The 25,177-nt window shown below is 33.6% G+C and overlaps 1 protein-coding gene across 6 annotated transcripts in view; it reads left to right on the top strand.

Moving 5' to 3' along the window:
• The window catches only part of EPHA5 (EPH receptor A5), a 349,095-nt gene that overhangs the window by 158,420 nt on the left and 165,498 nt on the right, over window positions 1-25,177 (top strand). For 5 of the 6 annotated variants that reach the window (XM_011223454.3, XM_034671740.1, XM_019798404.2 and 2 more), the window contains one exon: window positions 22,889-23,044. The exons of the other annotated variant lie outside the window; for it this stretch is intronic. In XM_011223454.3, coding sequence (XP_011221756.2) covers window positions 22,889-23,044 — 156 coding nt within the window. The remainder of the gene's footprint in view (window positions 1-22,888; window positions 23,045-25,177) is intronic. 6 annotated transcript variants of the gene reach the window in all.

The following is a 25,177-nucleotide window of genomic DNA, read 5'->3' on the forward strand; positions in this document are numbered from 1 at the left end:
CTGGTTCAAAGCTTACACACCGTGTCAGTGCAACAGTGTATAATTAGGAATTTTTTTACATGAAGAACTGTGGGACAAAGGAAAAATAGTTAAAAGTTTTTCAGTACAGTATTTATGGACTCCTGAGAATAATATAATACATTATGCTATACTATGCTATAATATATTATATACTGTATCATATATCATATTAAATCTCCATTTCAATTATATATAGTATTAGTAATACTATATTACTAATTACTATTAGTAATTACTAATTACTGTTATTAATAATAGTAAATAGTATAATATACTATTAATAAATAATAATAAATAAATTAGTAATTACTAATTACTATTAATAATAATATGTATATACTATTAGTCTAGCTACTGATACTCTGTGATTAAATATTAAGATTGGAAAGATAGAGTTTTTAAAAAAAATGAAATCCACTGACAGGTCCTAAATTAGTAGCTACCTGAGGCTTTTCCCTTACACCCTTGGCCTCTTTTTGTTGATCATGCTTTTTAAAGACTCCCTTGAAATACTTTCAAGCCCCAGGATGTTACTTATACAGAATGATTGATTTAAAATAAAATGTGTAATGTGAGACCACCTTATTCAGACTGTTGTATAAGTTACATTGAGTCATTTCAACTGCAGTGAATTGGATGGAAAGGAAATAGAAGTGAAGAGTTACTGAAGAACAGATCACACAGTCTGTGTGAAGAAAGCCTCACAAGTAGATGATGATGTGTGACATGAACAGCCTTAAGTCAGTCATGAACTAAACCAGTGCCCATGCTGGTTCTGTTACACTGATTTAAAATCTTATGTCATTCACATACCTGTGTTAAGGAAACACAGAGGCTTCTGTAATGCTAATACTGGATGTACTGGATGACACTTTAAAAACCCGTTCTCTATTAATCACAGAGCTCATATGTTATTTAAAAATCTATTTGCAAGTCTCGGTACTCTGGATAGCTAATTTTAATGACAGAGAAGATTTGGAGAAGGGTCAGAATTGCTCTTTTAATTATTTTTAAATACAGAGAAGTGTTCTGCTTACCAGTAAGAAAGCTAGATAAAAATGATAAGGGAAGTATGAGATAGTGTTAACTTTGAGTAAATCAAGTGTAATTCTTGATAATATGTGTATTTATATAGTTCACTTACAGTTATTAATTACTTAGAAGAACCCAACAGACCAAAAGAAGCAGAAAATCTCCATCCTGTAATATTGTCGAAGAATTGGGACACAAAGAACCCAGAGCTTCCTTGGAAGACACACAACATACTAGAGGCAGTGCCAGGACGCACCATGGCACCTCTTAGCAAATTTAAATCAGTCCGTCAGATCTTAGACCTTCCTCTGTTGATTTAACTTCCAAAGATGTGTGTTGTGAGTGGTAGAGCTATTTGTTAACTAAAAATAATTTTTAGATGGACTGTGAAATTTAAAATGGAGGGGAAAGTTAAGTTACATTATGATTTTTAGAATCAGAGCTTCACAAATCAATTCTAACAGCTCTAAATCTGAGATGCACAGTGGGCTGACCAGCTGCTGCTGCACTTGCCACAGGCTAATACTTTGTAACACGTTCATGGCAGGCTCTGGGAAATGGACTCGTCAGGGTGGGGATGGTAGCTGGGTTAGGTAAAGAAGAGGAAGGAAAATGTTTACTTTTGCTTCCCTCGTGGGCAAACATAAGCAACAGTGACTCTCAAATAATTAGGACCAGAAGAGTTTAGGTTTGGCATTTCTATATAAAGCTTATTTCACAAGCTCAGCTTTCCTTAATTTGGGCAGAAATTTAGATTCAAAAAATCTAAGGTAAGTATTAAAAGAAAATATAGTGGGTTTTAGTTTATGAAACAAAGACTTGTACATTGCAGGTCTCTCATCATTTGCTTTTACTCTCAAAGATAACAGGGTATCTTGAGTAGGTAACACTATATTGTAGAGTCATAAGTTGCTGAGAGAGTTGAACTTAAATGGTCTCAAAAATGGATGGATGGATGGGTAAATAAATAAATAAATAAATAGATCTCCATAGGAGATCTTGGAGTAGTCACTGTGAAAAATGAAATCTGCCACAGAAAAATGGTCTAGAAAGTACAGTGAAGAATAAGGGGGACACTTAACACACATAAAGGCCCATTGGTAGGAGGGCATGTGAAAGAGTTCACCATTACAACTGAACAATTAGTGTAATCAGGAAAGAAACATGTTTTTTAGAGCTAAAAGGTAAAGGGAATAAAGAAAGAGATTGAAGATATAGGGGAGTTTGCTTTTAATTTGAAGTAGACCAGGATTCACAGTAGATTTTCGGAAGTTATGGAAGTAAAGGATACAGGATCAGTACAAGGGGGAATATGCAGTTATATTGAGAAGATGATTCATATGGTGAGAGATGAAATGGAGGGTCAGGTGTGATCATATGTGTAAAGCACTTATGATGGACCTGACGTTTCAGCACTCAATAAATATTGAGTATTGATTTTTACTATATGGATAAATATGAAAAGTTGTTTACCACTGAATTCTTCTGATTCTTTTGACAAAAATCACAATGCATGTTAAAATGATTTTAAAAACTAGACAGATTAATTACTGAGATAACTTTCCAAAAATTTTAAGGGGTGGACGGTTGATTCAGTTTAGGCCTGCTTTTAGGCATCCTTTTAGTTACCTTAAAGAAAACAAACACAAAAAAAATGTAAAAGATTTGGAAGTGCTTAGAAAGTTTCATGTGAAATTGTCTACTATAAAATATGATTTATCAGAATTAGGAATTATTTTATTTCAACTTTAAGTACCAAGTGTGTCTGAAAATAGTTTATTAAAAAATAAAAACTTCCCACTCTTTGTGTACTTACATAAATGAAAATCTACCAAGAATATTTAGTTGTTTCTTGAGATCATTTGTTAACTTCTTATTACTTTAGACTAGAGCCCTAAAATGTGGGTAGAGCAAACACATATGACATAAATCATCAAAATAAGTTCTCCCAAATGTCATATTTCCTAACCACAAATTACTCCAATTGTCCAAACCACATCATAATTTGAGAATCCCTCTTTCTCTGCAGGCTCAGAGCCAAATCTGCATGGCATGCTTGATCATAGGACTAAAGACTCTCAGTTCTAGTAAACCATCACACATCTGGCTTTTGAAAACTCAGAGAATTTCCCCCCCCAAATTTTGCCATTAGATTTTTAATGTTTGTATACAGGATAGATTTTGAAAACATTAGGCGTATTGATTTATGCTTCATGCTTATGATATATTGGATGATATTTAAATGATTCATTGTAAATTCTATATATAACACTATAGCCTTTATATTTCAAATGTCTATTAAAATGTTTATTAAAATTAATATAAATAATGACATTTATTTCTTAGACTTATTTTTCTATATGTTCATCTATCACTGGCACTACCATGCTTTCTGATATCTTAAATATTCTTAATAGTAACCTATGTTAATGATAATTTAGTGCATTTTAATAAGAAGCTTTACGTTTTGTGACATAATGACTAACATTCCAAAAGATGATTTTTAATTTTGTCCCTGTCAATTTTCACCATCATTTTTGATTAAAATGCCATGATAAGCTGAAGAGATTTGTAAAGAGAAAAAAATTAACATGTTCCCCCAGACAATTTAAGATATTATTTAGTTTTGGCCATCTCTGGAATAAAAATTGTGGAAGTACAAAGCCAGCTGACACTTAGTCCAACTGAGCATGGATTTTCCCTAGAAGACAAAAGAAAAGTTGGAGAGAGAAAATGGGGCTAAGTTTCTTCCTGAGAAAGAAGGCAGATAGAGTCAGAATCCTTTCTAGGATAAAGAGAATATAAAGGATAATAGGTTGTGGGGGCAGACTTCTCATTGACCAGAGCTGAGTCTGAATCTCAACTCTGCTCTTGGGTATGTTTCAGGAGTATAGTTGCTTTAAGTTTAAAATAAACATGATATTATTTACCTCATGGGTTTCTTGAGAATTTTAACTGAGGAAGTAAAGTTAAAGTGTATCTTAGTAAATCGCTCAGAAAATTGAAAACACAGTAATTAGTAAGTAAAAAGCTAAATGCTATGATTTGAGTCTCTTTGTAGTATATTCCTATCCTAAGCACCCAGCCAAAGACAACCAAAAGCGTCTGGAATTTTGTGTGGTGGATGTTGAATGCGAAGGGCCATGCTCTTCTTCATTCACGGTCTTCCCTGTGGAGGTTTTATTCAGTACCATGACCTTAAGTCCTCATTCACTCTGGGCTCACTCCAGCCCAGACTTCACCACCAAATTATAGACTCATTTATCTAGCTGTGTAGTTAACATCTCCACCTGAATGCCTTATACTTCTTATGTGTAATATGTCTAAAACTGAATTCCCTATCTTCCCCTGAAAATCTCTGCAAACTTCTCCCTATCACCCAAGGACAATTTCACCCCTTGAGTTTCTTAAATCGTGCTTTACTCCTCTCTTTACCCTACACCCCACATCCAATCAGTGAGCAAGTCTCTATTTTCAGTTATATGCAGCATCCAGTGGTTTCAAATCACTTCCACTGCTACCACCCTGAACCAAACCAGCATCATCTTTCTGGTGGATTATTGAGTAGCCTCAGCTTTTTCCCTTTCCCCCCTTATTCATGAATGTCAGTTCTCAAGGCAGAGGCCACAATGATCCTTTAAAGTCATATTATATCACTTTCCTGAGTAAAAGTAGGAGTTTTTACAATAGCCTTCAAAACCTTTCATGATCTGTTGCCTGTTACCCATTTGACCACATCCCTTAATATACTTTCATTCACTAACTCTAATCAAGCCACTTTGGCTTCCCTTCTAATCCATGAAATACCAGGCATGCTGCCTCATTAGAGTCATGCTCTCTCTAAGCTCATACTGGATAATTTGTTTGCCCCCTTGCTCAATCTTTGCTCATTCATCTCCTCGATAATACCCAGCCTGTCCATACTTCATCCATTAATTCATATTAAACATAGGCATCACTTCATTTATGTAGCCTTCCATGACCCTTTATACTCCCCACCACTGTGTGGTTTTCCTATTTTTTTGTTCCCATAAAATTCTATTGTAACAACTATCAAACTTCTGTCTTTTTCACACTCATGCTTAACTCTGAATAGTACATGCCTGGCATATCACACTCAATAAACTGTCATAATGAATCAATCTAAGTTCACATGGAATCCCACCATTTGTGCTGGAGTGAAATACACAAAAGACAAGAGATGTACTGGAAATGAAGTAGCAGAGAAAAGAGAATGGGTGACAATTAGAAAAATTAGATTATTTTTGTCTAGAACTTTGGAAATAAATAACCTTATATAAAGTAATTTTTATGTAGCATACACTATTTATAAATCAATGTGTTAGTCTGAGATACTAAGGAGTGATGTTCTATATGAATAGAATAACTGATTGTCTATAAATTTGTGTAAATGACCCATAGTATCAGCAAAGATTTATAAAAGCTTTCTTACAGCATTTGAAATTAAGTTTACCTCATTCATTGCCTTTTAAGACTGTAGGTTTCTATAGACTTGGAGCTATAGAATAGAAATATATTAAATAATTCTGAGTTTGTCATCAGGACATACACACATGCACATTATATGCACACAGTGTTTTACTGCATGATAAATTGAAATTTTCAGAAGTTAGCATTTTGCCAACCTTATTTGGTGTAGGCTCTGACAAAATCTTACCATTACCATACAGATATCTTTAAGATATAAAAACTGATCATTACAAATGGTAATCACATAAAGCACCTTTTTTAAAAAAAAAAACACGGATAGTGTGTTAATCCATACATGTTTGAGAGATATTCTTTGAGGTACTGTATTGAGATTTCAAAGATCTCATATAAAGATAATTTTTAAAACATGTACTTTAACCAATATTATTCCAAACAACCTACTGCCCCCCATCCCCCCCCCACATTTCTTTGAGTAATAGTATGTTAGCTCAGGTTGCCATAACCAAATATCCTAGATGGGTAATTTAGACAGTGAAAATTTATTTCTGATAGTTCTGGAGGCTAAGAAGTGCAAAAGCAAGGTGCTGGTTGACTCATTTCCTCATGAGGGCTCTTTTCCTGGCTTGCAAATGGCCATTTTTCTCACTATATCCTAATGATGTTTGTTTTTTCCTTAGTGCATGTACACAGAGAGAAACAGGGAAATGCCTCTCTTCCTCTTCTGACAGGCCACTAATCTCATCCTGAGGGCTGCATCCTCATGGCCTCTTCTGTCCCTAATTACTTCCCAAAGGTGATACCTCCTAATAGCATCAAATTTGAAATTAGGGCTTCAACATAATTTTGAGGGGACATAAACATTTAGTCCATAACAAATGCTCTCCTTTCAATATCAGTGTAGGTTTCATGCTGTGAAAGTATAAATCAATGTGGTAGGTTCATGATGTAAAAATGTAAAAAAAAAAAAGTGGAAAAAGAAGAAGACAAAGAAGAAGAAGAAAAAAGAAACATAGAACTTGAGGCTCCATAACATACTCACATATGCTTTCATCAGCCTCTGTCACCTGTAATTTTTAGATTAGTTATTCATTTTATTAAAATTGTAGTTTCTTAGAAGTGTTTCCCTAAAATTGTGATATTATGCTATAAAATTATAAGAAAACTGATATATCCTACATTGCCAGAAGCCCACAAAGGGAAAGATTATCAAACTTTGAGATTTTTTATGTTTGAGGAAGGAAAAATGGGTCAAATTTTAGCCTTATGGAAGTTTATGCCTGACTGTACTAAAAAGATAAACCTTATAATAAAATGCTGGCAGTCTCTTAAATTTTTAAATTCAAATGAAGTGAACATTTTGAATTTGTTTATGTAGCTTATTCTCAGACTTGCTGATATTGTGATGTCCTTCTAAATCTGGAGGGGAGGACATTAGTAAAGACAATTGTGAGATGTCTGAGAGAAGGGAAACAGTGAAAGGGGTAAAGGCCCACAAAAACAACAATAAAAATTTCCATGGTATTTGGCTCTGTGAAATTTACTTTTGTCTTGAATGTTCTTTATGATCCTTCTGAGAATAGTTTAATAATACACTTGAAAAAGTATAACATTATAACCAGGGACCAAAATTTTAGCCCTTAGTTTCCTTATGATTTTAGACAGGCTATTTAATCTTTTTGTGTCTTGGTTAAATTGTTTAACATCTTGAAATATTTTTCTTCTTATATATTTTAGATTATCTTTATGAAGGCTTGTCTTTCACTGTTACTCAAGTTTTAGAGTGGTTCTTTCAGTGGAAAAAGAAGGAAGTGAAAGAAATTACTGCTGTGCATTACGTACAAGCCCAGCTCACACATGAGTTATATCTGGCATGTGGCAGTCACTTCCAAAGTCACGGCCAGTTCTACAGTACTGGCATTATGAGATGTAAATTATTTTGAATTGAAGCAGATAGATACAGAGGCAACTAAAATTTGGTGATCATTGGCTATTAATCATAGTATTTGTCATAATAGTTTTGTAAAGAGTATCATTTATTGCGTGTTTATTTTGTCAAGCTCTGTGCTGCACATATGTGGGTGCATGTGTATTACATATCACATATGTATTATATATATATTACAATTAAATCCTTACAAATATCCATATTTTACAGATAGTTAAATTTAGCCTCAAGGTTGTAAAGTATCTTATCAAGGGTCATATACAAATTGCTAAGATTTAAACTCAAGTCTGTGTGACCTTGAAGTCTATGCTTTTCTAAACAAAGAGAAGAGAATGTATGGCCACATGGACTGAAAGAGTTAAGAACCATACTTTGGAGAACACAGAAATGAGAAAAAAAAAGTAGTGAATTAAAATCTGGTTAATATTAGTCTGGATAACCTGAGATTGCATACAAGACATTTAAGATGTCTCAATCTTTGAGAATGGTCAATTAGGTAGAGAGTGGGTATTACTCAGGAACAAGAAAGACAGTGCCTCAAGGTCTGCTCTCACCAGAGCAACAACAGTAAGAAAGTTTAGCTGTGTTACAAGATTCAACTCCCAGATTCTCTACTTAATACAGGCTGGTTGTAAGATTTTAGACACATTGCCTTGTATTTATAAAAAAAAAAAATGGAAATGTTAATGCACTGACTTCATATCATGATTGTGCTAATTAAATGATATGGATCTGTGTAGCGTTCCACTCCCTGACTGGCATTAGTGGACATGATGAAAATATGTCAGTTTGTTTTATTAGCGTGATTACTACTGTTATTATCTCTATGTGATGTGGTTATGAGAGAGCACGTTTGGCGATATGGTGGCAGGATAGTAATAATCATAAGGTGACAATGGAAAAGGAATATGCTTTAAAATATAATCTAATATTGATTATGATTATAACCTGAAAGTCTAAGTTTCCATATTACAAAATAAAGAAACTGCTTTCTAATCATCCCTGAAATCAACCATTTAGAGTTATTGTTTTTCTGGCTTCCTTTTTCTTCCTGTTCTGGCTTCTGGAAAAAAAGCCAAACCCCATTCTGATTTTGAAATTGAGATTGCCAGATAGCTAGGACACAAAAATAAATGCTAGAGAGGATTGAGTAATTCTATAGCACTGATCATAATAAACTAAGAAGAAAAAATATGTGAGCTACACAGAGACAAATAAAAATAATGTCATATATGATGGTATAAAATATATTTGAGAGTTTGCCTGGGTGAATGTTTTAGAAATAAGGTATATTTTTAAAGGCTAGTCTTTACCAAGTTATTTCGGGCATAAATTTCTCCACTCTGTGAATAAAGAATTTTGCCCCTCATGTTGACATCTGAAATTGTTTAATCTGAGACACAGTAGGACATTTGCACACTGGAAATTAGGGGCAACTAGATGACTGCTTTTGTCAAATGAACTGTACTAACCAGTTGCTTTTGCTAATTCACAGAATTTCAATTAAAAAAAACAGTATTTCATAGATATGAATTGAACACTTACAAATGGTTTGATTCATTTTAATTCTCAGTGTACAATTTGCAGAAAACTGGTTTAAAGCAACTGCATGACCTGTGTGTTCTCTATACTTCACTGTATTTATATTCATAGCTAAAAATTAGGTAGACCCTATACTCCAGGTAAACTTTCTCACAAATTATCAGGGCAGTTTTTAAAAATTTCTTTTGTTTTAAGGCATATTATAGTCTTCAAACACTTGTTACAGTTAATCTCTCTGTATCTATCTATGCTTTTTAAAGAACTACATTGTTAATGTTTTACTTAAATTCAAATTATGATCAATCTGGGCAGTAATTCTGTGACTACACTGAGGAATAGATTTTCCTTTTGTTGTTTGATTTTTAAAGAGAAAAATGTAATCACTAATGCATTTATACTACATAGAATGGTTTATTCTTCATTCTAAAATAGTACATATTTAATGTGTACTTTTTCATCCTATCAAAGGAGATGTAATTTTGTTACACAGCCACTATTGTTTTCTGAGTTACTGAACTGAGATGTAATGCCCAATGGTACAAGGAGAAATGCTCCTAACAGAAAATACTATTTTTACCTTAGCTGTCAAGGCCAAGACCCTGAGCCAGACATTACATATACTTTCATAACAAATGTTGTGTTGGATGCTTTTATCCCTTCATGGAAGTTTTATTGCATTAACAGGAGCGTATTCCCTTCATGATTCATAACTGGACTTATTTTATGCTATACAGACATGAGGTAAACAAACTGGCTTTCACTACCTGATTCTAGAAATAATGGATACTTCAAATCAAAATACACAGGCCATAAGGTTTTCTTTCAGTTACAGGATAAATCATCTAGCTTAATATTTAAACACTATATCCCTTCTATCAAGGCAATAAACATATTATCACAAATAATGTCCAGAAAAGCACATGGATTGAACCATTCAATAATGAAGAAAACACACTAAAGGCTGATACAAGATTATTTCATATTTCATCAATATTTAATTTTATCATATTCAACATGAAATAAAGTGAAAATGCCTACATGTCATCAGATTCCAACAATTTGTAAAGAAAAATTATCTGTGCCTATGATGAGAGAAAATGTAAGTGGGGCACTTGGATAACTTTTAATTTAGAGAAGATAATATATGTCCTTTTATCAATAAACAAGTGCTAAACTTTATGTCATGTTTTTGGTAAGATAGCATTTATCTACAGATTTCCCATTTCATACCATTTTCCATAGTAAATTTTTTCTCAGAAACACCAATATCTAGCTTTTCTCTAAACATACAAAATAATTACAAACATTAATTTTGCTTGGAAAGATATGAAAGAATTATACATTTTATACAATTGACCCATCAAAATATGTTGAAAATATTTGCAAGGCATAGTGCTAACTTTTAGGTACTTTAAAAAGAATTATGTAAAGTCAATTTTCTCAATGTTTCATAATCTAGTTGTCTCCTGGTTGTTGTTTTTTTTTTTTTAAGTTTTAATTCTTTCACCAGTTGAAAGCATAATGTAAGAAAGTATCAGAAGATTTACCATTTCAAATTTAAAAGTCATTTAACTCGGGATGCCTGGGCTCAGTTGGTTAAGAGTTTGACTTCTGCTCAGGTCATGATACCAGGGGCTCCTTGCTCAGCGGGGAACCTGCTTCTCCCTCTGCCTGACTCTCCCCTTGCCTGTGCATGTGCGCTCTCTCTCTCTCTCTCACACTCTGACAAATAAATAAATAAAATCTTTTTTAAAAAAGTCATTTGATTTGATTTAACTTAATTTCTATTTTTCTGCTTCTCTAAATTACAAATTCATTGAGCTCTGGATTCATCAGATATATTTGATAGCTCACACTTCCTAATTTACAAATAATTTGAATTATGAAAAATTGGTCAAAAGCAACAGTTGTTCATAGGACTAAAATGACATAATAAAAGCAACTATACATAGTATTTGTTGATGTCAGATTAACTCTTCTTTAGATAGGTAACTTGTTTGTATCCATGAAAAAGTAAGGATAATGTTTAAGAGTAGAGAAAGTATAATGCATTATATAAAAGCATTTCATACTTGGTGCCTGGGTGGCTCAGTCAGTTACATCTGCCTTTGGCTCAGGTCATGATCCCCAGGTCCTGTCATCAAACCAGCCTGGGTCCAGCTCCCTGCTCAGCGGAGAGCCTGCTTCTCCCTTTCCCTCTGCCTGAACCCCCCCCACCCTACTCGTGCTGTCTCTCTGAAATAAAGGAAAAAAAAATATATATATAGTATAGTATATATATAGTACACTATATATACAGTACACTATATATATATATTATACTAACTATAAATATATATATATACTAACTTTTGCTAAATCTTTCAATGTATTCTTTTCAAGTCTGTTTCTTTTTATTTTTTTTATTTAAAATTAAATTAATTAACATATAGTGCATTCTAGTTTCAGAGGTAGAGTTCAGTGATTCATCAGTCTTATATAGTACCCAGTGCTCATTACATCCTGCACCCTCCTTAATGTCCATCACTCAGTTACGCCATTCCCCCACCCCCTTCCCCTCCAGCAACAAGTCTGTTTCTTTTAACAACAGAAATACTTCTTGGTAACTCTCAAATCTTTATCTAATTAAAAAATTAATCAAATGGAAGATATGTAACCAAATATCAAAAGTGTTTTGCACATACACATACACTGCCATATATATCCTACACACACTATTATTGAAATGTGCTGATCTGAATCTATTCATATTGATTTGTTTGGGGGAGCAAAATTGCCCAACGCCTTAAGTATCTATTGAAATTATAGAGTTATGAAAAATATCCAGTAAAATTAATAATTAAAATAAAATTTTATAATTATCTATTACATTTATTATTGTAGAGGAGTTTAACCCATCAATAACTAAAGGGAAAAAGTAATCTTGCTTTGAGAGATAATGAATTCTATTATCTCCAGTAAATATTCATCCTTATATAGATAGGTGGTTGAAGGCTTCCAAAAATTGCTGAAATTATGTGTCTTCCTTTTAATGTATATTCAACTAGTTAAATGCAAAGTGGTAATATTATGATGAACAACTGTCCACAGTTCAGGGGTCATGTGTCAGTCCATTCCAAACCACAAGGAACCTTACCTTTTAGTTACTATATCTTAAGCATGTACATGTTGCCAAGGTGGAGAAATATATCATCATATCGTTGTAGAATGTTTTCTAAGAATACTCTGCAAGACTCTTGGTAGTTATTTATTTATTTATTTATTTATTTATTTTTTAAGATTTTATTTATTTATTCGACAGAGAGAGACAGCCAGCGAGAGAGGGAACACAAGCAGGGGGAGTGGGAGAGGAAGAAGCAGGCTCCCAGCGGAGAAGCCTGATGTGGGCCTCGATCCCAGAACACTAGGATCACGCCCTGAGCCGAAGGCAGATGCTTAACGGCTGCGCCACTCAAGTGCCCCAACTCTTGGTATTTAAACCTGTGAAGCTAAAATTAGTTTAGTTTAACTATTTATCTTATGAAACATATCATTCGTCAATTAATAACTGTGAATTAAATATAATTGAATCAACATGCTTTACTTGAGCAGGACAAACATTCCATCCTAGCTTATATGATAATTTGATTATATTGATACATATTTTCTTCAGTGTATTTTAAAATTTGAGTCTTTTCTAACTTTGCTAGCTATTAGTTATGAAGTATATAAGTTCTAATCTTAGAAGTAAAAGCAGGAGGAGATACTGGTACATAATACATTTTTACTATATTTAAGGATATTCTGCTTTGTTCTGAACTTTAGGGAAGGTGATAGCTTCTTATCTGAACTATGGGAGGAAGGTCAGTATTACAATTGGTCATTGACACTACATGATACAGCATTTCTATAAAATATAGAATATATTTTGTATAAAAGATATATAAAAGATACAGAAGTAGAAACATTAAAATGTTTAAGTAATACAATCGTTAACAGTTTCTAAAGTTACACATCTGTATTTTATTTTTAATTGAATGAAATTGTATTATATATGTTTAATCTTTTACTTAAAAATGAAGGGACGTTGATTTTTTTGTCTCTGTACACACACAAGACACACATACGCAGACACACGATGCTATTTTAAAATGTCATTTTGAGTGTTTTTTTAATGTGTGTATTAATATTAAACAATAAACAGGGGCACCTGGGTAGTGCAGTCGTTGGGCATCTGCCTTCGGCTCAGGGCGTGATCCCGGAGATCTGGGATCAAGCCCCACATCAGTCTCCTCTGCTGGGAGCCTGATTCTCCCTCTCCCACTCCCCCTGCTTGTGTTCCCTCTCTCACTGACTGCCTCTCTGTCAAATAAATAAATAAAATCTTTAAAAAAAATAAAATAAACAATAAACAATTAATGAAAGTCTAAATATGTGCCAGACAACGTATAAGTAATTGCTACACATGATTGAGTTATTTAATGGCATAAAAACAATGAATAAGTTTTAATTATGTGTGCATATCCAGTGTCCAGTACAGTTCATGACACATAAGCCTGGCTCATTACATATATTGAACAAATGAATATGTAAATGATATGTAGCAATTAATTTTACTCTTCATTTATAAATATCGTATAATTTACTGGGGCTTCTATCCATATTTGCCAAGCCTAAATTATAAATGTAAATATAAATAGAGATAGATATTTAATGTATTTATCAATAGTAGTCTTGTTCTGGACGAAGTTCTCAAGATGGCGGTAGAATAGGAGAACCTTAGGCTCCTCTCAGCCCACAAACACAGCTAGATAACTATCAAATCATCCTAAATACTCCAGAAATCTGCCAGAAGACTGACAGAACAAACTCTATAACTAAAGGGACAGAAGGGGTCATGAGTCATTGAAGAAGGTAGGAAGTGTGGAGATGTGGTTTAGAGGAGAAGTGCATCACAGCTTCCACAGAGGGAAGTGGTCATGGAGAAGGGCTAGGCAGAGAGGAGCACACAAGGGGAATGAACAAAAAGAAAGCTTTTCCACAATCATTGGCTTGGAAAATGAGAGGCACTGAATATCATGATTTCACACAAACAGCAGGACTTGAAACATAGAATTTTAAAGGTCAGTGGACTTGGCTGGGATAGACCCAGAAGGGCACTGTCCTGCTCCTGGAGAGAAGACAGGCAAACAACACCCAGGAGCAGACAGAAGCAGCCATCTGAAGAATGCCTGAGGCACACAGTAAAGAGATTATTCACTCTTTTGGAGAGGAGAGCATCCCCGAGAGGCAGAGTTCACAGAGATACTTCTCCAGGAACAAGGAAGCTGACTAGCAGCATTTCCCTGTCCTGCCCTTCAGCATAAACACAGAGCCACCACAACTGGTGGGAAGCAGCACAGCACTGAGGTTGGTTGCCAACTTGCTTACCCCAAACCCCACCCCCCTGTGCTCTGGTGAAACTGCCCTTCTTAGTTAAGCTTGTCTCACTCCCAATGCAGCAGACTTCTCCCCCAGAAGGCCAACATAAAGCCGGCCCACTCTTTGTCTCCCAATCACAGAGTTTGGCCAGGCCTCTGTTCCAGTGGAGTGGGTGTCAGATCTCATTCCACAAGTAGACCAGAGCACATCTTGTTAAAATTTGCCACATTCAGGCCAGGCGACAAACAGTGCCCACAGTGGGCAAGGAGAGCCTCTGCAGATGACTGGCCTGAAGAATAGAGCAGCCAAAACACAACAGCAGAGTACATGCAGCACACACCAGAGGCATTCCCTGAAGTGCCAGGACCTGGGCACTACATGACCTCTTCATAAAGCCTTTACTTTCAGGATCAGGAGACATAACTGGCTTTTCTAACACAAAGGAGAAGGCAGAGATTTAAACAAAATGCCAAGACAGAGGAATTTATGCCAAATGAAAGAACACAATAAGGCCACAGCCAGAGATCTAAGTGAAATAGATATAAGTAACATGTCTTGTGGAGAATTTAAAGCAGCAATCATAAGGATACTTACTTGGCTTGAGGAAAAAAGTAGAAGACTTCAGTGAGACCCTTACTACGAGATAAAAGAGTTTCAAAAGACTCAGAGATGAAGAATGCAATACATGAGATTAGAATCAGGCATGGTGCAATTATCAGCAAGCTGCAAGAAGCAGAGGAATGAATTAGTGACCTAGAAGACAGAATAATGGAAAATAATGAAGCTGAACAGAAGGAAAAAGAAGAATAGACTTAGGGAACTCAGTGACTCCTCCAAATGTAATAACATTTGTATTATAGGAGTCCCAAAAGAAGAGAGAGAAAAGGGAGCAGAAATTCTATTTCAAGAAATAATAGCAGAAAACTTACCTAATTTGGGTAAGAAACAACATCCAAATCCAGGAGGCACAGAGAACTGCCATCAAAATCAACAAAAGCAGGCCAACACCAAGACGTATTATAATTAAATTTGCAAAATATAGTGATAAAGAAAAAATCTTAAAAGCAGTAAGACAAAAGAAGTACTTAATTTATAAGAGAAAACACATTAGGCTAGATGGAGATTTCTCAATAGAAACTTGGTAAGCCAAAAGGGAGTGGTGTGATATGTTCAATGTCCTGAATAGGAAAAATCTGCGGCCAAGAATACTCTATCCAGTAAGGCTATCATTCAGAATAGAAGAGATGCAAAGGAGAGACCATAAGTAACAAAGACAAGAAAGGACCTGAGAAAATCTCCAGAAACGACGACAAAAGAAGTAATAAAATGGCAACAAATACATATCTATCAATAATTACTTTGAATGTAAATGGGCTAAATGCTCCAAATCAAAAGACATAAGGTATTAGAATTGATTTAAAAAAAAAAAGACCCATCTATATGCTGCCTATAAAAGACTCATTTTATTTATTTATTTATTTATTTATTTATTTATTTATTTATTTGACAGAGAGGGAGCATACGTGTGTGAACTCATGAGCAGGGGAGGGGCTGAGGGAGAGGGAGAAAGAGGATCTTAATTAGGCTCCAAGCTCAGTTTGGAGCTTGACCTGGGGCTCAATCTCACAGCCTTAAGATCATGACCTGAGCTGAAATCAAGTTGGATGCTTAACCAACTGAGCCGTCCAGGTGTTGAGAGACTCATTCTATACCTAAAGACACCTGTAGATTGAAAGTGAAGGGGTGGAGAAACATTTATTATGCAAATGGATGCCAGAAGAAAAGTCAAGTAGCAATACTTGTATCAGACAAACTAGACATTTTTTGTTCTTGTATTGTTTTTATCCTGTTTTTGTATCATTTTGGAATGATTTTGAATAGGTTCCTTCTATTCCATTATTTATAAGATTCTGATAAAGAATGTCATTAACCTTTTTTTTTTTTTGAAATGTTTGGTACAATCCACCAATGAAATCATGTGGTCTTGGGCTTTTCTGTGATGAAAGATTTTTGATTCGTAGTTCGACTTTCATGCTTGTTATTGGTCTAAGAAGATTTCCTATTTCTTGGATTCAAGATTCATGATTCAATTTTGGTAACTTGTGGCTTTTTTTCCCTAAATTATCTGATTTATTAGTATATCATTTTTTATAGTAATCTGTTATCATACTATGTATCTGTTGTATTGTTTTCTCTTTCATTTCTCATTTTGTTTTTTAATTTTCTCTCTTTTTCTTAGTTATGTAGTTAGAGCATTGCCAAATTTATTTTTTTAAACTAATCATTATATTTAATATTATGTTATTGTTTATTCGGGTCTCTATTTATTTCTGATTTTTCTTTGTTATTTCCTTCATCTACTAAATTTCAGGTAAGTCTCTTCTAGGTCCTCGTAGTGTAATGTGAGGTTGTTTATCTGAACTTTTTTCTTAATACAAGCATTTATAGCACAAATTTCACTCTAAAATTTGTTTTTGCCACATCCAGTAGGTTTTGGAATATTGTATTTTTTTTCTTTTGTTTTGATAAATATTTTGATCTACCATTGGTTTCTTATTTGGCCCATTGCTTGTACAGTAGTGTGCTGCTTCATATTTACATATTAAATATTTAATATTTACATTGTAGATTTCCAGCTTTGTTTTATTGTTGATCTTTAGTTTTGTATCATTGTGGTTAGAAAATATACTTGGTATTATTTCAGTTTCCTTAAATTTGTAATATTTGTTATGTCTGTAAGTAACTCATTACTTACTTTTTTATACTGAGCATTCATTTTAAATATAAAGATCTTCTTTAATTTTAAAATTAAATTATTTTGTAATTTCCTTATAGCATGTTGTGTTATGGCTTTTTTCTTAATAAACACATCTTTTAAATTTGGGCTAAATATCCTGTGGCCACTTCATTTTGAAAGATCTGTTTAAAAAGTAAATTTGACTTTGCTATCCTCTGTTAATTCACATATAATAGAACTATAGTAAAAATCTTGTCATAGTGATTGTCTGTAATTCCTAATAAAGCATAATTGGATAAATCCAATAACATTTTTGAAGATTAATTTTATCTTAAATGATAGAGACAAAAACAGTCTGTACATTTCTATTCCCGTTTCTTTATATATATCTATGTATGTATTTTTAAATGATCTGTATATTTTAATTGTGGTGGGGACAAAGATAGTATTCTAAATTACTAAAACAGTATTTTCTACATTATTTTTTTTTTTCTTGGTGACTATGCTTCTGGATTTTGAATTGTAAAATGAATTCACTTAGGTATCCTAAGGGTGATGGACATTTAAGGCTAAAATATTTTGGACACATTAGAAGTAATTTAATTGATAATAAAAAGTATAGGAAAAACCCTAAATTATCAGGTTAACCGTTTTTGGTAATTTTGAGAACTTTTTAAGATTGTCTAATTAGATTTGGCAACACATATTCACAAATTTGACAATTGAAATTCATATATCAATGACATGCTTTTTCTGTTTAGATTTTTGAAAGTATTTTAATAGATTTAATTAACATCCTTGTTTTCTAAGTGATAAATATGAGAGCTGGACTGTTGGCAGTGTTTGAGAAACTTTGAAAGTAGCCAGTGTAGATGTAGGACATATTATTATTTACTTGCCAAGAGTTAGTATTTAAATAATTTAGCTTCATCAGCATTTATTAAGTTCTGCTATGTCATTTACACTGAGGACACAAATGTACTATTTACACAATAAATACTGATGAATATATACTCAGTACAACAAATTATGCTATGTATGATGAAAATCAAATGAACTGTTTCATTCTTTAGAATGTTTATGTATAGAGTTTCCCAGCTCTATATAAAGCAGGTGAGAATTCATACACATAAAATTATGACAAAATTTTTGCTATTTGCCGTAAGCATATGTAAGATAGGTGTTCAATAAATAGTTTGTAGGTCTAAAAAATAGGTAAGGAAAGAATATGTAGCAATGGAGATCATCGCAAACATCATGAAAAAGGTAGCACTTAAAAGAGCCTTAAAGCATGGACAGAATAGGAATTATTAAAAACATTTTCTTTCCAAAAAAAAAAAAAAAAAGGTTTCCTTCCTTTCAAATCAGTCTCATGAAACATGTCAACATAGGATACAGTTTTTGTCTCCAGCTCCTTTTTCAACTTAAATGGACTTGCATAATATTTTCTAAATAATTTTTAGGTAATGTCATTTTGAAACAACTTTACTCCAAAACCCTCCTTTATGTTTAAATGAAACATACCAAATTGGAGTTTAAAGAAATCTTGCTACTCATCTAAATAGTTATTTGTTAAACGTTGTCATGATTAAAATGCAAAAGGTCAATTTTGTTTCTTTTGATTATTACTTTTTATTTTCTGTCTCCCCAAATATGTTGTAGCTTTAGGGTGTCAAGTACAATTTTTATTTTCTGACCACAGTATAAATATTCCTTATCACAGTGCTTGATAAAAGGAGTGCCCTCAAAAAATAAGCACCCAGTGTGTTTCCAAGCGCATTCATATTATATCCAAATTCTTTATCAGGGATTACAAACTTTTCTCCCCACTAGCTTACACTTCTTGCCTTTTGCTGGGATGCTTTTCCTGCAAAATTCAGAAGCAGATAAAGGAGTTTTTCAAATGCAGGAAATTATAAGTAGGTTAGTATGAATGGAGATAGTAAGTGTGGGAGGAGACCACATTTGAAGGATTTCTTAGATATTGTGTAGAAACTTGCAGGCTATGCTAGCATTTTGTAGTAAAATTAATTGGAGTTTCCCAAAAAGGACATGATAAAATGCTGTTGAGAAGTATGGAAAAAATATGACTGCAATCTTAACAAAAACAGTTTCAAGGGATTGGACTGTGCCAATGTGTGATTTAAAAAAGGACCTAGAGATGCATGTATGGAAAAGTAATTTAAGAAATTGTGTTCTGAAGGGAAACAAAACTGGTAACTACAGGGAGAATTGAGATCAAGTGAGATCGATAAGTTATTGTTGTTATTATTTGTTTTGTTTTGTGTCACTTTGTTTCCAATGAAAAATTCTGGAATATTGTATTGGGCTCATGTGTATGACTAAGCGAGAGAGACACAGAGACAGAGATTGAAAGAAAGAGCTTGAGAGAGACTGAGCATGTAAAAGGGATAGTAGATATTTGAAAGATTACCCTCAGAGAATAGAGATGAGTTTCCTAATTCAAATAAAGATATTTTCATTTGATAGAATCAAAAACACCTGTGCATTTTAATGGGAAGAAAAGTAGAGAAGGTGGCTACAAGTGCATGCAGGTTTGGAGATTTGGTGGTAGGAAAATAAATAAGTTCCTCTAATGAATTCTATTTTCTCAGCAAAGAGACAAATGTAACCAGCTAGGAATCACAAAAGAATAGAGCTTCTAAGGAGTAAGAAGAGAAAGGAGGAGCTACAAAATAATCATGTTGTTGCTGAAAACAAAAGTTAACTAAGGAAATAATAATAAGATTGTCTAGCAGCATTGTATGTCCCATTTGGATTTGGAGCCATGGTTTGAAGGCAATGAATAATTACTTTTACATGTATATATACAGATATATTTTTTTCTTGGCTAACATTGAGTCTACCACTTTCCTCTCTATATTTCTATTTGGATTTCTTTTGCCACCTCAAATTTAAATAACACTTTAAACTTAATCATTATCTTCCCCCAAACACATTTCATATCAAGCACTCTGAGAAAAATGGCACCAGTAGATCCTGGGCAGTTTAAGCCAAACACCTGAGAGTCGTTCTGAGGATTTTCCACTCTCACATCTGACCCATTAAATATATCATAAAACCTCATTGATTTTTACCTCAGACTGATCTCCTGAATTCACCTACTCTCATCTACCACCATTGGAAGCACTCTTGTTAAACAAGAGTCTTTTTCTGCACCAGTACAACAGAAGCAAAACAACCAATTGCCTCCATCTCTACTCGTTTCCAATCCATTATTTACACTGCTACACAGTGATCTCTCAAACATTATTGTCATCTTACTATTTCCCTGCTTAAAATTTTGTAATGACTTCAAATAATAAAAACTATAAGGTGTGTCCTGGTGTCCTTTTCCCTAACTTTATCTCTGCCACTTCAATTCTACTATCACCCTTATCAATTCTTTAGTTTCCTCTATCCCCTTATTTGTTCACCTGTTTTGGTCCTTTCCAAGGATTTTGCCCCTCAAATGCAGGTCAACGTACTCTAATGCCCCCTTAATGTAAATTGGATACTTTTCCTTTTTAATTTTTTTTAACATCACAGCAGAGACTCAGCCTCCTAAAGAAGCCTTTTCTTTTTTTTTAACATCCCAGTCTAAATTAGATGTCAATGTTCACTTCCGTGCTCTTTCTATTTTCTAGCATAGCAATATTTATAATTATTTATGCAGTACTTTTAAGATTCACAAAGGCAGAGCCATGTCTATTTTGTTTCCCTCTGTAATCTAGTACTGAGCAAAATTTCTGGCCCACTACACCTGCTGAAAGCATTTTGTTGAACTACTGACCAGAAAGATACACTTACCTGATTTTACTTACATTTATATTAATCTCTGCTTCCAAAGTTTCCATGGAGAGTTAATAAGTGTTATATATGATATCAAAATAAGTTTTTAGGTTAAAAAGCATTCATTAAAAGAAAAGAACTGGCTTTTGTTTCATAAATGATCATTGAATTCCAAATATGCAGGATTGTGGATTGACACTTCATGTCTTTGAAAGTAAATAGTGCTTAAAGGAGAATGGTTTTACTGAAGAGGATAAAAGAAAAAATGGATAACTTAGCTAAGAATGGTATTGGCTGCTACAGCAATCCTATTATAAGAAAAATAATATTTTAAATCTTTTCCTAATCATTTAACTACAAGAATATCCCTAATGCCATCAAAAAGTTCTTCTTATCTTTCAAATACCTTCATATTCTCTCTGAATTTATAAGAGCATTAAGGCTTTGCTATCACTATAATTAGATCTACTGAAAAAGTACCTTCTCATTTTTGTCAATTCCTGATTATTCATGGTGATGGCGGAAAGCCTTAGCATGGATTACTAAAACCCCAAATCATTTATAGCACATGAGAATGAGTCCAAATTCATTATGTCTATCCAAATTTTCTGTTGAAATACAAGTTCACCTTTGAGCTTTAGCAAATTTCCATTGATGCTTGAATAAATGCTCTGAAGTGTATGCACTGGGTTTTGAAAAGAGAAAAAATATATATGGTTGATTAGTTTTATCTAATCTAAACCCTAAAAAGTAATCAAACCAGTGGTTTAGTGTCTTTGATTGGCCCATATTGGGCAATTGGAATGAAATTTTGGCTTTATTAGCCGCTGAGAAGAGAGAAAGATACAAAAGTTTAAGGGATGAGCATAATGAAAAGATTTACTTTGTTAGCACTTACTTGACCACTAGCAGAAGTGTTAACAAAAATATCCAGAGAACATTTTCTTTATGTGATTCTGAATAGTTCAGTTACAATCTTCATGCCATGTCATTCATTCATTTATGCATTACATGATAATTTATGATAACCTACTGTGGTCAAACACTGTGATAAGTATTATGAATGTAAAATTGAATAAGACACAGTTTCTACCCTATATAGATCATTACAATTTGTGCAGTATAAGTATGACTGATATGAGAATAGATGCTTGTTGAGTCATATAAAAATTCTAAAATGGGGGCGCCTGGGTGGCACAGCGGTTAAGCGTCTGCCTTCGGCTCAGGGCGTGATCCCGGCGTTATGGGATCGAGCCCCACATCAGGCTCCTCCGCTATGAGCCTGCTTCTTCCTCCCATTCCCCCTACTTGTGTTCCCTCTCTCGCTGGCTGTCTCTATCTCTGTCGAATAAATAAATAAAATCTTTAAAAAAAAAAAAAATTCTAAAATGGATTAAAATGTAAAATAAATGCCTCACATCTGACTCCTCCTGAAATCAATATGATGTGAATGATATACCACCTCATCTATGCATTCTCCCAAATCCAACAAAATTTGTGAAGCTCTTATCACCTACCAATTAATTAATTTATTAATTCAATAGCAAAACTTTGAGCACCTACTATGTACCATACCATTCTATGAGCAGAGGGAAAATTATTATTTCTTCAACAAAAGTTGTGTTAATGACAGCATCAATGAAAATTATACTCAAAACATTACTTCAGTTTTAAATACATATAAGTATTTACCTTTTATAATATAATTTCTTATAAGCTCCTGCAGCATAAAAATCACTAAAAATGCATACAGTCCAGACATGTTTAATTTAAATACTTAAATATTTGATTCTCTGAATGAATAGCCTGGTATTTATGATTCAGAAGCTTATGAAACATTTTTGAAATTAACGGCAGTATTGTGTTATATGTAATCTGTGTATACTAGTCAAAATATTGACATTATTCACAAAACAAACACTGCATCTGTTCCAGGGAAAAGCTTAGTTTCTTATTTCTTTTGACAGTGTGCAGACCTGGGTTCTTCAAAGCCTCACCTCACAGCCAGAGCTGCAGCAAATGTCCACCTCACAGTTATACCCATGAGGAAGCTTCAACCTCTTGTGTCTGTGAAAAGGATTATTTCAGGAGGGAGTCTGATCCACCCACAATGGCATGCACAAGTAAGGAAACCCACTGATATTTGGTGACGCTAACTATTCACCACTTTGAAGAAAGAGCATGATGAAGCCTGTTACATCCTATTACCATTTCCCTTAAAACAGGCATAACGTTTAATCTTCCAAAATAGTTTTTTTTTTACCAAATTTCGATTTTCATAAATAAGCATTGAAAAATTGGAGTCTCTTTTATTACTCACTGTTAGAAGCATTCATTTTCCCTAATTTCAAATTCAACATCGGAGACAGATGAATTTTTTCTTTCATTTTGTAATTTCTTTTAATGTTCATGACAGCTAAACATGACTTTGATAAACCCATTTTCCTTTTCACCGTAAACTTTTTTTTCATTCTTTGTCTTCTCCTGAGCTAAGGCTTCTGATCACATAAACATGTAGTAAGTGGTACTTTTGCCTTTTTTTACCTAACTTGCTACACTAAACGATAAAGGACAGTGAGAAGGTCACTTGTGAAAGAAGACAGGGATCACTTCAAGAACATGGAGTACTGGGCATTGGCAAATCAGATTTAGGAGTCAAATAGAAAACCAAATCTTTAGCTAGGACTTTTAAGCAGTTGTCATGTTTCTTGTGAGTGTCCTTACCTAGTATTAATTATATGATCCCATAATCATATAATTAGAATGATGAATAGTAAACATTTAATTTCAACATTTGCAGTGGAAGCATCCACATACATCGATGTTTTTGGTGCTTTTGTTTTTCTAGTGTTCCGCATATTTCTGGGAAGAAAACACATTTATGTATTTGTTTGCTTGATAAAAATACCTTCGTTAAGTTGTCCACATTCACAGTCTCTACGGCAAATCAAACAAAAACTCAGAATGGAAGGGAAGAAAGTGTATCCCCTCTCCCCATAAGGTTCAGTATCCATGACCTTCCCTTGTTTTATTATTTTTGATTCCAGCAAGCTGCAGTTGCTCTCAAAGATGATGACAAAAATTTTTGAAATCTAGTATTCATTCTAGTTTGTTCATTCTAATATGAAATATAAGCAGACATACAATTCCTTTAATCAAATGACCACAAACTGAAATTCTATCTGAATTTCAGCGTCTGAATTTCATAGTCTCAGTGAGACATAGTTTCATAATTTCTGAAATCATTGATATTAATTAGCTTTACAATGCTAGAGATGATTCTTTTATCACAAGACTGATCATTTTATGGTTTAGATGATTACTAATTATAAACAATTCCTTTTCAAATAAGTAAATTATACTATTATATACACTTTTGGGAGGATGCATTTTAGTAGAGGAGATAAAAACTATGATTGAATGTGATACGTTTTGGTTACACTAGAGATTATTTTAATTATCAGAGCAAAAGAATGCCCAGAGAGTAAAGGGGAAATGTGGCCAGATAATAGAGTGGTAAATTAAGGAGAGAAAAACCATACCTTGAATTATCCTTTACATTTCATTAATTTTCTAATAGTTATTTTCTTTAAGTGGTCCAGCCCTGATCTCTCTCTTTCTCAGAATAAAAGTGTGTCTCCCTTTCTGTAAGTTCGCTAGGTTTGGGGTGAGGGAAAGACTACGCTCTGCTGGTAGGGACTGCTTAGTCCTCTTATAGGATTGGAGGCTTCAAATTTTCTCTGTTTCCAGGTGTGCGAATTTCTAATGCTGTGTTTCAAAAAGAGCACTAATTTGTATGCATTTCTCGAAACACTATTGGGACTTGTGTAGAAGATCTTTCTAATATAAAATCTGCTGGTGTGTGTGTTCCGTTTTTAGTTGCATTCATAGGACCACAAATACTGCATATGATCCCCTTGCACGGATGGCTTGATTGATGTTCACATGGTCACATGAAAGTCTTGAATTTTGCTTTTCCTTGGCTCTTTGGAATTTAATTTATGGTTCCACCTCCTTTTAAAAATTTTTGATGTATATATATTATAAATATATAAATATGTAATATGCATTTATATAATATATATAATATAAATATATTATAAATATATAAATCTGGAAAATAGAATGTTATAAACTTACAGGAAAAGAAAAACAAAAAGATCCCGGTGAATCTGCTTAAATGAGGGGTACTTCTCACAGCTCTGTTTTGGTTCATATATCACATCTATTAGCCAGGCAGTGGAATTTCATCAGGT

This window comes from Ailuropoda melanoleuca, chromosome 11 (assembly GCF_002007445.2).
Source record: "Ailuropoda melanoleuca isolate Jingjing chromosome 11, ASM200744v2, whole genome shotgun sequence".
NCBI classification, from domain to species: Eukaryota; Metazoa; Chordata; class Mammalia; order Carnivora; family Ursidae; genus Ailuropoda; species Ailuropoda melanoleuca.